The 12471-nt window shown below is 35.4% G+C and overlaps 1 protein-coding gene across 19 annotated transcripts; it reads left to right on the top strand.

The window, feature by feature from the left end:
• The first annotated feature begins 6370 nt into the window (after positions 1-6370).
• Positions 6371-12221, top strand: LOC147382888 (rac-like GTP-binding protein RHO1). Of its 19 annotated transcripts, none has more exons than XR_015173655.1 (10): positions 6372-6949; positions 7321-7370; positions 7551-7628; positions 7745-7800; positions 7944-8010; positions 8438-8887; positions 9223-9300; positions 9825-9888; positions 11744-11808; positions 11911-12221. XR_015173655.1 is itself a non-coding variant. In XM_086428522.1 (10 exons), the coding sequence occupies exons 7-10, from the start codon at positions 9285-9287 to the stop codon at positions 12010-12012; spliced, it is 237 nt and encodes a 78-aa protein (XP_086284648.1). In that variant the 5' UTR covers positions 6383-6949; positions 7321-7370; positions 7551-7628; positions 7745-7800; positions 7944-8010; positions 8816-8887; positions 9223-9284; the 3' UTR covers positions 12013-12221. The 19 variants fall into 19 exon arrangements, 12 of the variants coding, with proteins under 12 accessions (XP_086284647.1, XP_086284644.1, XP_086284643.1 ...); XR_015173650.1 differs by having other exon boundaries at positions 6380-6949; positions 8816-8887; XM_086428522.1 differs by having other exon boundaries at positions 6383-6949; positions 8816-8887; positions 9223-9290.
• The last annotated feature ends 250 nt before the right edge of the window (positions 12222-12471 follow it).

Raw genomic sequence — 12471 nt, 5'->3', positions numbered from 1 at the left:
GGGAATGCGGAGGCTGTTTAAAAGATATGTGAGTCATTGCACCTCAGAGATAGTGATAGCTAAGGCTTTGTATTCAGCGTCGGCACTAGATCTAGAGACAGTGGGTTGTTTCTTTGATCCCCAAGAGATAAGATTTGAGCCAAGGAAAATGCAAAAACTAGTTGTAGAGCGATGAGTATTGGGACAACCAGCCCAATCTGCATCAGAGTATGCGGCCACAAGAGAGAGTGAGCTTCGATGAATTATGAGACCAGAACCTAGAGTACCTTCGAGATAGCGCAAAATGCACTTTGACCGCTTGAAGGTGTACAGCTGTAGGGGCATGTAGGAATTGACAAACCTGGTTAACTTCATAAGACAAACTTGGTTGCATATATGCTTCTTCATCGAGAAAGCCATGAAGCAATGAATTTTTGGCATCAAGTTTTCGGATGGATCAATTTTGAGACACGACAACTGCGAGAATTGTTCGAATAGAGTCAGGCTTGACAACTGGGCTAAAAGTGTCAGTAAAATCAACATTGGGTTGTTGTGTAAAACTTGTAGCAACAAGTCGTGCTTTGTAACGATCAACAGACCCATCACTCTTCTGTTTAATATAAAATACCCATTTGCAACCAACTACATTCATGGAGTGATGATGTGGTTCAAGTGTCCAAGTCTAATTTTGTTGAAGAGCTTTATATTCATCGATCATAGCGGCAACCCATTTTGGGTCCCGAGTAGCCTGTTTGAAAGTTGGTGATTCATTGAGAACATCAGATGGGAGGGTAGTGAGGAAAGCAATAGGAATGGCGTGTCGAGGGGTAAAGAATGATTTTATAACTTTGAGTTTCTTTGTACCAACTTGAGCACGAGTAACCATGCGATGATGGGGGGTTGTGGAAGAAGGTGGTGGTGGCAGTGGTGGTGGTGGTGATGTTGATGGTGGTGGTGCTGGGGATGTAGGTATTGAGATAGGTAAGGGAAGCACAATGGAGAAATATCATGAGATAGTGATGAAGAAAGGTGATTAATAAATGGAAAAACTTTCTCGTTAAAAACAACATTTCAAGAAACATACATGCATCAAGTTTTTCTATCAAGGCAACGATATCCTTTTTGAGTATCATTGTATCACAGGGCATAATCTTAGGACTGAGTTTGTCAGAACGATACGGATGTAGACATGGAAAACATTAGCATCCAAAAACTTTAAGTAAAGAGTAATCTGGAGTTGAGCCAAACACAACTTCATAAGGTGATTTTCCTCGTAAAATTGATGTAGGTAGACAATTGATAATGTAAACGGCAGTGAGATAGGCGTCTTACCAAAACATCTTAGGCATATGGGCTTGATAAAGAAGAGTGAGCCCCATTTCAGTAATATGCCTATGTTTCCTCTCAGTGACCCCATTCTGTTCTGGGGTATGACGACAAGAAACACAAGAGATGATTCCACATTCAACCAAAAATTTCTTAAACACCCATTTACTAAATTCAAGAGCATCATCACTCTGAAAAAATTTAATAGTTGTGACACAAGGCAAAGCATCTGATTTAATAGTCATCAGATAAATCCATGAGAAACGACTATAGTCATCAACAAAGGAAATATAATACTTGAAACCTCTCATTGAAGTTATAGGTGCTGGACCCCACACATCACAATAGACAATATACAATGGAGAAGTAGATTGTCTTTTGGAAGCAAAAAAAGAAAGTTTTTTACTCTTTCCAAGTTGACAAGACTCACACTCTATTAACATCTAAAAAATCAGAATAGTCTAACGCCTCACTATGCCATAAAGAAGATAAAACTTTTGTAGAGGGATGTCCCAAACGCATATGCCATGTCTGCACTGGTGCCTTTGCTCCAAAGTTTGTCCTTTTGGCATTTATTGACGCATCCCATCACACTGGAAGATTGAATAGATCACCGCCAATTGGTCCCACCATGAGTGGAGCTTTGGTCCATGAGTCCTTAACACAAAAACCCCAAGGAAAGTATTCAACGGATCAATTATTTTCAGGTGTCAATTGTGAAATCAATAACAACTTCCGTTTCAATTCAGGAACGACTAAGACATTGGATAAAAATAAATGTTGAACCAATGTGTGAGATAGGAAGATCTTTACCATTACTCATAAATACTTAATTTGAATCTGAGTAACTTTGTGATTGTTGTAACATGTTAGGATCAAATGTCATGTGAGTAGCCACTCCAGAGGAAGCTGCATAGGATTGTGTGAAACTTGCTTCAGATTGAGTTGTAGACCAGCAAATGCTTGTGGTAAATTACTGTTGCGGCTTGCACTGTATCTGAAGAAGCATTTGTCTGCAGAGTGTTCATTTTTTTGCATATTTGACAACAATGGAAAGGTCTATTCTGATTTCCTCCAGAATTAGTGATTGCTCCATAATCATTGCTAGATTGTGGAATAGGTTCTCTTCTCAACTTTGGAGGAGGAATGGATGACCAAATTCACTAAAGCATGTTTCTTAGTTCCTTGGTCTAATGGAAGCGAACTAGGAATTTGAATTAGTTTAATGTTGTTCTATTACTAATTTACTATAGGATGTTATCCCAAATAATATTGTGGTGTTCTCATAGAGACATATTGTTAGAAAAAACCCTCAGATCCGAAGTATAAATCAACAAGAACACAAATAATCTCACAAGACACAAAATATACGTGGTTCGGTTAAAGCATCGACCTACATCCACGGGTGAAAATGGCGATTTCACTATGATAACCAAAGAAGAACATGATTACAATTTCTCTGCCTCTCGTAAATCTCTCTAACTCCCTTAGGGTTTCATCTCTTACCCGTTATATACTTAGGGTTACAAAGAGGGTAAATGGGTTGGATCCAAATTCAAACCAAATGGGTCCAATATTTTGGCTGTGGGCAAATTAAACGGGTCGTTAGCGGATCATCAAAAGTTCCTGGTTGAATTCATGATAACTCTTCATATATCAAGAATAGAAGACATAACCCAACATATATCAAATAAGAACTTGATGAGTGGAATCCACATATGAAAATAAAAATAGCATTCTTCTGTTCTGAAGCCTAGAATATAGCTTTTCAGCCTCCATTTTTTTTTATTTTTTATTTTATGGTTTGTTATGAACCTAAATGTCTTTTTTTTTTTTACCAACACTCATGACAGAGTTGATTCACATGTAACAACTACAAACTTCTAATGGGGGTCCAAGATACTTTGATTAGAGTTGCAAACTTTCTCATTTTCATTTGAAATCGATGTAGAATAGGTCACAAAAGGCTTCCTAGAGTGTCTAGATTAGAAAAAAAAAAAAAAAAACCCAACTCTAAAAAGCAAATAACATTGCCTCCATACAACCTAATTTCTGACTAATGCAACTTTCCAACAAAGCTACTATTGCGGTGGATTATTTGGCTAAGAGAGGAGCTATGGCTAAGAACTTTTATGTGATTTTTTTACTGTAACTTCATTCCCCATGAATTGGCAAATATTGTATTAGATGAAGCAACTTGCAACTATGTAAGATGGGTTGATTCTTAATATTAGGATGGGGTCCCGTTCACAGCCCAGCTCATCGATCAAAAAACGGATATTTATGTGATTGGGAAAGTTTAGATTTTTTTCAAAAAAATGTGCTATTTTGGTTAAGTACGACTAGATTAGGGAATTGGAGTCAAATTAGTAGTATAAAACTTTATTTAAGGTGTGGAAATTGAGTTGCAAGGCAGGGAGTTTCCATTGAGCATGTTTTAGAAATTGAACAGGATTAAAATTTTCTAAGTGAAAATATTGTCTAAAAATAATATTGAGTAACCTATAAATTTTTTGTTTCATAACACTCATGCACTGTTGACATACCTTGCAATACTTGTGCTGCTCATTGACACAATACACTTGGGTGTGGATCATTCTTGAAAAAAAGTCCAAAAAATGGAAATAAGTTTGTGCAGTTTTTTAAAGTGTTTAAGGTATAGAACCAATTAGCCCATTCGAATGGAGATCAAGAAACTTAGAATTTTCATATCCAGAGAGTGATAGTGGATCTTTGCATTGCTCATATAGATGAATTCAAATTCCAAAAATCAAGAAACTTAAAGTTTTCGCATCCAGAGACTGAATAGTTCAACAAGATTACTTCTTTTTTTTTTCTTCTTATAGGACGCCAGTTCAAGCTAGAAGTATATGTATATCGACTCTGTTAACATGGATTATTTAGACAACACCAATAAACTAAAATGAATAAATTAAAGATCCTCAAAAGATTGAAGTGGACTCCAGTCCATTACTCTATGATATTAAACTAAATAATATTTTTTTCCACCAACACTCTTGACACGGTTGATTCACATGAAAGAACTACAAACCTCTGACAGGGGATTAAGATACATTGATTCGAGTTGCAAACTTTCTCATTTAAATTGGAAATCAATGTAAAACAGGTCATAAAAGGCTTTATAGAGTGTCTGGGTTAGAATAATGAATTACTTCGATATGAAATACTAGCGAGTAACTTAAATAAAAGGTGAAGGAAAAAAGGAAAGATTCTGTGGGACTGTTGTGAAATTTTAGTTGGACATTTCAAGTTCTATAATGTCACTCCAAGGGGGTAGAACAAAGCGAGCTGCGAAACAAGCGTTGATTCCACAACTTGGATTAAACAGTTGTTGCTTGCCTACAAAAAAAAAAAAGATTCATGCATGGTTTCTTCGAAAGGCTTTTGATGCTTATGTCCTAGTATAATTTGTCAACAGATTTTGAAGTTTTTTACTATTGAGAAAGATAAACAGACTAAGTTGGATTGATCAATATTTTTTCTTGGTTATCTTTATATCTTCTCCACATCAAGACCAACATCTATTTGTTAGCTTACCTGAAAAGTCCTGAGCAAATATTTTGAATTATTCTTAGAGAAATTTGATTTGAAGATAACAAATATTTCAAAAATTGAAGCATTTTAATGTGTAAAGAAATGTTATTTTTCTCTGTTTCACTCCGTATGGGAGGTTTTTGATCTCATAATTTTGAACCATTTTAAAGGACACCTATGCTTAGGTTCTTCTATCCTTCTTTTTTTTTTTTTTAAATTACGTATCTTATCTTTAATACTACGATGCTGCTTCTAACTGAAGCCCAATTGACGATACAATATGTCTCATAATTCCAAGTTAGACTCACACTTCACCAAATAATTTTTGATTCATCACTCTCATGCATTGTTGAGACACCTTGCAAACTTGTGCTGCCAACTGACATAATGCACTTGGCTGCCGATCATTATGAATGTTATCATAAGTGTTCATCAATTAGTAAGAATTATGAAAATTAAAGTTAAGTATGGTATGTCGTTCCTTTCCCTATGAGATCATTTTTTTTTTCTTACACAACGTGAACAAAGCCTATATTTGACGACCTAAGGCCGTTAAATTTCATAAAATTTGACGGATCTTGGCATCAAATTTTTTATTATCAATTTTTTTATTTTTTATTTTTTATTTTTACGGACCAAAACCATCAAATTAATGGAGGGTGGGAGAAATTTGATGGTTCTAAGTGGTCAAATTGAGGAACATAAAAGATTTCAACGGCCACGGGTAGTCAAAATTCAATTTCTAAAATTTTGTGGGCCCTCGTCAAATTTTCTATTTTTCACATGGTGTTATAGGACTCCAGCTCAACCTAGAAATATATGTATATCTAGATCTGTCAATGGATAGCTGAAATCCGAATCCGAATTCGAATTCGAAAAATCGAATATTATCCAAAATTTTTGAATATCGGATTTGGATTCGGATGTTATTTTAAAATTTGAATGACTTTCGGATACGAATTCGGATATTGCGAAATCCGATCCGATAATATCCGTCCGATATAATATACATATTATGTATTCATGTTTTACAACAAAACTTTTATATATGTATATATAAGTGTCGTGTATTCATGTTATACAACAAAACAGAATTTTTTAACCTTTATCTTCTCTCACGTCTCAACACACAAGAACCAGTAGCCATTAATGATCGGTGAGGGGGATTTCGACTGTGAGTTCCATACCCATCGTCTTCTCCGGCCGGCGACATCCAATTACACATTCTCTCTCTCGGTAAAATCCGACCAATGGACCATAACCATCATTTTCTCCGACCGACGAGCTTCCAAAGATACTCTCTCTCTCACACACACACACAAATAAAATCCCATTTTATTCGATTTTAAGACTGAAATAGTTAGAAGATTAAAAAACAAAATGAAAATCGATTTGTTTTTTTTATCGATTGAGAATGATGGTATTTTATAAGATTTTTTTTTTCAGATCGGATATCCGATACATTTTTCAAATTCGAATTCAAATGTTTGCTAGTGATATCCAATCGGATTCGGATTCGAATTTGGATATCATCATTTTTTTCGGATTCGAATTCGGATATAGTATTATCCGATCGGATATCTATCGGTTGACAGCCCTCTCTATATCTACTTTGTTTACTTGGATAATTTAGACAACATATAGAAACTAAAATAAACAAATGAAAGATCCTCAAAGATTGAAATGGACCCCAAGTTGATGACCACAACTGTTGCAATTACATAAGCATCAAATGTTTGGTTAAACTGTCAAAGTCTAATATCTTACGATGAACTTTTTGAAAGGGCTTTGTCAGTTAGGCTGGGCCAAAGTACTGCTAAAAATGACTGTTAAATGCCGTCGTTAATTGCGATAATTTTTTTAACAGACGTTCAACCGTCCTTTCTAAGGAAAAGTTGGGGTGCCAATAGTCACTCTCTAAAAAATCCCTTTCTTCCCCATCTTATAGAGAAAAACGAATTGTGCTCTCTCTCTCTCTTCGATCGGGTTTGATTCACGGATTCCTCTGTATTCATCTCTCCTTAAAAACAAACTTGCACTCTCTCTCAACTCGATCTATTCAAGTTCGATCCATAGCGCTGTTCATCAGGTTTGTTTTTTTTTTTTTTCCCACTCTTAAATTGTTCTAGGGTTTGAGCTCTCGGTCTCACTCAATGATTTGGTTTTTTTATTTGTTATTTCTTCAGATTGAACTCTCTTCTCTCTCTCTCTCTCTCTCTCTCTCTCTCTCTCTCTCTCTCTCTCTCTCTCTATATATATATATATATATATATATATATATATAATCTTCAACGAATTTGGTTCTAAGTTTTCGATCTGATATCGAAACTTTAATCAGGTTCGATAGTATAGTTTTGGTTTTATTTTTTGGTTCGATTTAAATAAAACCCTAGTTCTATAGTGTTGATTCAATTTTACGGTGTAGCAATTGATCCCTAAATCATATATTTCATTTTCTAGGTTTTTAATATCGAGAAGGGATTGACTAAGTTGAGCTTCTGCAACAACAGGTAGGTTTTTTAGGATTTTGTTGGTTGAGATTAGGATACTTCAGTTCTGATCTGAATCACGTTTTCGACAGATTTCAGGCGAGTTTATCTTTTAATTTCAGTTTAAAAGACTTAAGACTTAGGGTTTCACTTTGGTTTTTTTAGAATTAACCCTAATTTCAGTTCAATCATTTGTTTCAGTCGGTCTCGACTCTTGCTTGCGTCTCTCTCTCGCTTTGGTTCAAGTCTTCTGTGAAGATTCCCTATTGGATTAACCAAGTAAGTAATTCAATTATTATAGCGTGTATAAGTTTTTGCCAACTGTAGTGTGTATTTATCATTTGAGTTTTCACTCACACCTTGCCTGCCATCCTAACTTGGATTTTGTGTCAAAGTATCCCTGAGTCTGTCCAAATGATTGTAGGAGAGCTCGAAGAAAACATAAAGGAAGGTGAGTGATATATATTTATCAACCCATTTCATGCCATGTTTCTTGTACTTAGTTTACCAAAAGCCTTTCATTTTAATTCTTCTTTTACTTGCATTGTGATTATAACAGTACATAAAATTCTGAATTTTATGTACTTTCAACAGATTGACGGAGTGGATTTTTCCTGCCCATCTTGGTTTCCGGTTGATTTTGCCATGTCTTTCTTTGCCGGTATGTAAACTCTCACAACCCTTACACAAGACAATAACTTGTCCCCATTCATTTCACCTATATATGTCCTCCTTACCTTACATTCTTAAACTGTTAATGAATACTTATTACTACATGTTTAAGGACTATTATAATTCAGAAGTAAAAGAATATATATATACTTGTGATCAACGTAAGTATAAGTACAAGCTACGCAAACTTAGACCGTCATATCAGCAATAATTGAAGAGTAAAACTCTTCAGCGTCGTCATTAATGAAGACCTATTCTAAAATTTGAGGTCGGGTAAACGAATCTTATTAATCTGTCCAATTGTGTTTGATAAAATTTATCGATCAATAGGATTTATATAAATGAATCTTGTTTGTGTTTCTCTGTGTATTTGTTTCCAAATCAAGTGTTGCATTTATTTGTTTAATTTTATTTAGGTGTTGGTGGTGAATCTTGCAATGGAATTAGTGTTATCCATGTTGCAAAAAATTGTTGTTGATGCACACGATGGAAGAATCTCGAAACAATGGAAAGTATTTACTGTTTTATAGAATAGGCACTAATAATTTCTTTTTGTGTAATGATTTTTTAACTCAATCTGACAGGGTGACTCAAAAACTCGACTGACATGTACCCTGTAAGAACCACGGATTTTTTCCTCGGGATACATAACTACACATCCCCATAAAACATGTGCAATTGTGTATCTCGAGGGAAAAATCTAGGGTTCTTACATCTACCACGTTAGTGAGCTTTTAAGTTACCTTGTTAGGTTGAGTTACAAAATCAGCACACCTTTCCCTTTGGGGGTGCAGTGTACTAAAAAATCAGGATCTATTAGGAATACTCCCACCAGAGCTAGTCAGGCTTCAATATCTCCAACAAATGTAAGACCTCTTCCATGCCCCAGGCTTATTTTAGCTTTTCTTTGCATTATCTCTTAAATTATGCAAAAATGAAGTGCAAGGCTTTTGGAAAGGTAACTATAACTTTGGTTATATTTTGCTTTGGTTTAAGGCGACTCAATATCTTAATCAAAAGTAATTTCTTGTTAATTATTTTAATGAAGCTACACTGCAGTTGGGACTCCCACCCATGCATAAAATTACACTTCTTACTTTATCAATGGATGAAATATATCATTAGTGGTTTTTCCTTATTCAATTTTGAAACTTATTTGTCAAATCTGGCTACTAATTGGATGTTGTTTGGAGTTACGCAGAATATTGAAGGATACTAATAAATTCAAATTGAGTCTTAGCTGGTAATTCAAGAGCCTCAGTCATGCAGGTACAAACATGTAAATGATTCAGTTCTCTCTAATATGCAGTTATATGTAAATTCGGTTTCCATTTGCTTTTGCTCTTGCCCGAGTTGGAAGTGTTGTTGGGTGGTGTTGATATTCTTAGGTGTGTTAGGTCTCTTTGTAACTTGGAGTTCCTATCTCCAATTATACCTTGTTGTCTTTCAACTTTTAATGATTGGATACAAGTTTAGGGAAGGTTTGCAGAGGTGATTGAAAAACCTAATCCACCTTGGAAGATAGGAACTTGTTGCTATTTTCTGAGTTTGAAACGGTTATTTCCTATTCTTAAAGATGAGAGTGGATTCAACAGATTTAGCAGAAATTAAGTTGGCTTGGTTGGCATGAGACTACAAATTATGATGAAACTGCTTAATTAAGGGATTCATCATCCATCACTCTTTACAATCTGAAAGGAAGGAGGGGTGAAGGCAAATAAATATTTTTGAAGAATCAACAATATGGAGATTGCAGGACAGGTAAAGCTGTCTTGCTACTAACTTGTTTATGTTTTATTGCAGTGGATTCCTGAACTAAGGCATTATGCACCTGGTGTTCCAATAGTTCTTGTTGGAACAAAGCTTGGTTAGATTTTCTCTCATCTCCATTTGATTCCTCACATTGTTATGTTATTCCCGGTCCTTAATTCTATTTGAATTTTTGAGGATCCTGTTGCATCTGCAAGTTTGGGCCTTATTTGGTCTAATTACGTTTTGGACTAATGTGGTGTGATGATTGGTGATTGTCCTCTTAATGTGGCGTCCAACTATTTTCTCCTTAGCCAGGAGAAAGGAAGGCTAGAAGCGGAAAATGTTGTATGTGATCTGAACCTAAGAAGTTTCCAGGATTGGGGATAGTTTTTGTGGGATATCTTAAGGATGAATGCTCATCTCAGTTGGGGGGATAGAGAATGATATGGGAGGGACCTTTACCAAACAATTCTCCTTATGTTATTTCTATTAGGTTATTTTCGAATCCTGATAATCATCTAATGATAGTGATACTGTGTTGCTTCACAGTATAGATGGTTTTGGGAAAAACACATCCCTTCCAATGTAACATTGCTATTCTAGATAAATTCCCCAGGTGGACCATCTTAGAAACATAGGATGGCCCGTGTGGCAGGACTCTTTTGATGCTATCTTGCTTTGCCTTTGGTTGGTGTTTTTGGAAGTAACATAATTGTAGATTTTTTTAATGCAAAGATACACATATTTAGAGGATCATTCTCACAGTGAAGGCTATGAGGCATTTGATTTGAAGATTTTGTTTATTAAATGGAGATGCTTTGTTTACAATTTTGCAATTTCCTTTTTTCTTTTCTTCTTTTTATAGTAAGAAGATCCCTCTCCATTCTTTCTAAGTAAGTTTTGCCCTTTTTTCTCTCTATTACGTTTGTTTTCCAAATAAAAGAACTCGGTTGAGGTATGTCATAATTCCATTCAAAAGCTTCTCTGCTCTTTTACTTGGAACTAGTTATAATTGGAGATCTGTGTTGTCACAGTGATTAGGAATTAATTTTTTAAGTATCAGAACACATCCATTAAAAATTTCTTGCCAAAATTATGGAAGCGGGAAAGCTTATTTCCACCACTGTGTTTAATACTGCCAGCCGCGTGCTATTTACGCCATTTTAGCTACTTTCTATAAATTGTTAAGGCATTGTGTATCTGTATGTACTTCCAATGTGGTGATCATTGCTAGTAGGAATCTTCTTTTTTTCTTTCTGTCAAAATTTTTGTTGACGAGCCTTCCCCTGGTTAGTGGAATCAAAGTCAATTTGGTTTGTAGATATCCTTCGGCTTTCTCTAGGTGAATGTGGTTACACTAGTTTTATTGCATAGAAAATGCTCAAAGAAAATATAGAAAAGAAGTTTAAGCCCGGTGGGCAGCATCTTCGTCACCCACCCCGAAGAAGTGTGGAGTAGGAAACTCAGAGCATGATCATATTGTGATCAAGTATTCTAATACCATGTTAAGAAAAATAAATGTTTTATTGTGCAAAGAGACCACTCATTTATATAGAGGAGGAACTAAGCCACTTGTAATTTGTAAGCAATATGGGACTAAACTGACAGCATATTAAAAACACCACACTTAAAGTTTTATTTCTCACGTATGCACAGGAGCCATGTGTCATTTACTTGCTGTTTTTTAATCTTTAAGTTGTCCTGTGCATGCTTCTCTTTTTGTCTTGCATCTGGTTGTGTTTCCACAGTTTGAGTTCTTGGTTATCTTATCTTGAAATCTGAAAGTTGACAGTGTAACGACTTTCAAGTTCTATTACATTTCCATTTGAGTTATTTCTGCATCTTCGTAGATCCTTTTTATTTATTCCAATGTGTCCTAATAAAATAGATATGATCTTGGGGTTCTTTTCCACCATTAAAAAATATCTGTTAAATCTGTTTTTGATGACACTCAATTTATGTGCTTGCAGATCTTCGGGATGATAAGCAGTTCTTTATAGACCATCCCTGGGCTGTGCCAATTACTACGGCTCAGGTATGTCAGCAGCTTTCCTGTGTTCTACGTTGAGGATCTTTCAGCAAGTTTTATCTCCCAACTTTTTAAAAGTAGTTTAATCTGGCTTTTGTTTATTTGAAGAGAGAAGAGTTGATGTCTGTTTCTCCTAGTGATCGTTTATTATGGAGGTATTGCACATCACCAAAAAAATATCAGTCTCTTATGATGTCATGCTTTCATTAATATATGAAAAATGTCATTAGTGAAGGCAGTATTTGATGCCGCTATTAAAGTGGTGCTCCAGCCGCCCATGCAAAAGAAGAAGAAGAGTAAGGCACACAAAAACTGCTCCATATTGTAATGAAAGAAAGAAAAGTTGTGAAAGGAAACATGTAATACTTGACAGACATGCAGTATCTTCTTGTCATCTTATCTATTGTTCTCTTGAGGAAGCAGCAGGCCTTGCTTGGTGTAGAGTCTCAACTGATGGTCTGTTTCTCGCTTTCTAGATCTTGTTGTGATCTGTTTGTTTCAATGGTGAGGAAGTTACGCTAAATAACACCAAAACTCAAAGTCCTCCAAATGGTCTTTGCCTTGAAAAAGTTGGTAGAAGAAGTGGGCGTTTACGTGATTTGAGCTCAAACCCACAAATACAATCGAGGGGAAGCCATTGTTGGAGGTTTTCCCATTAATTTGTTGTGA

The sequence above is a fragment of the Akebia trifoliata genome, chromosome 16 (genome assembly GCF_017979445.1).
Source record: "Akebia trifoliata isolate Shusen 1 chromosome 16, ASM1797944v1, whole genome shotgun sequence".
Lineage (NCBI taxonomy): Eukaryota > Viridiplantae > Streptophyta > Magnoliopsida > Ranunculales > Lardizabalaceae > Akebia > Akebia trifoliata.
This window is presented reverse-complemented; position numbering and strand designations above follow the sequence as displayed.

Bases quoted from the DNA above. Each gene is read 5' to 3' on its own strand.
- LOC147382888 (XM_086428521.1), top strand. From the start codon at position 7,764: ATGATTGTAGGAGAGCTCGAAGAAAACATAAAGGAAG. The intron at 7,801-7,908 runs GTGAGTGATATA...TGATTATAACAG, and splicing joins CGAAGAAAACATAAAGGAAG to TACATAAAATTCTGAATTTT. The intron at 8,011-11,743 runs GTATGTAAACTC...ATGTGCTTGCAG, and splicing joins TGCCATGTCTTTCTTTGCCG to ATCTTCGGGATGATAAGCAG.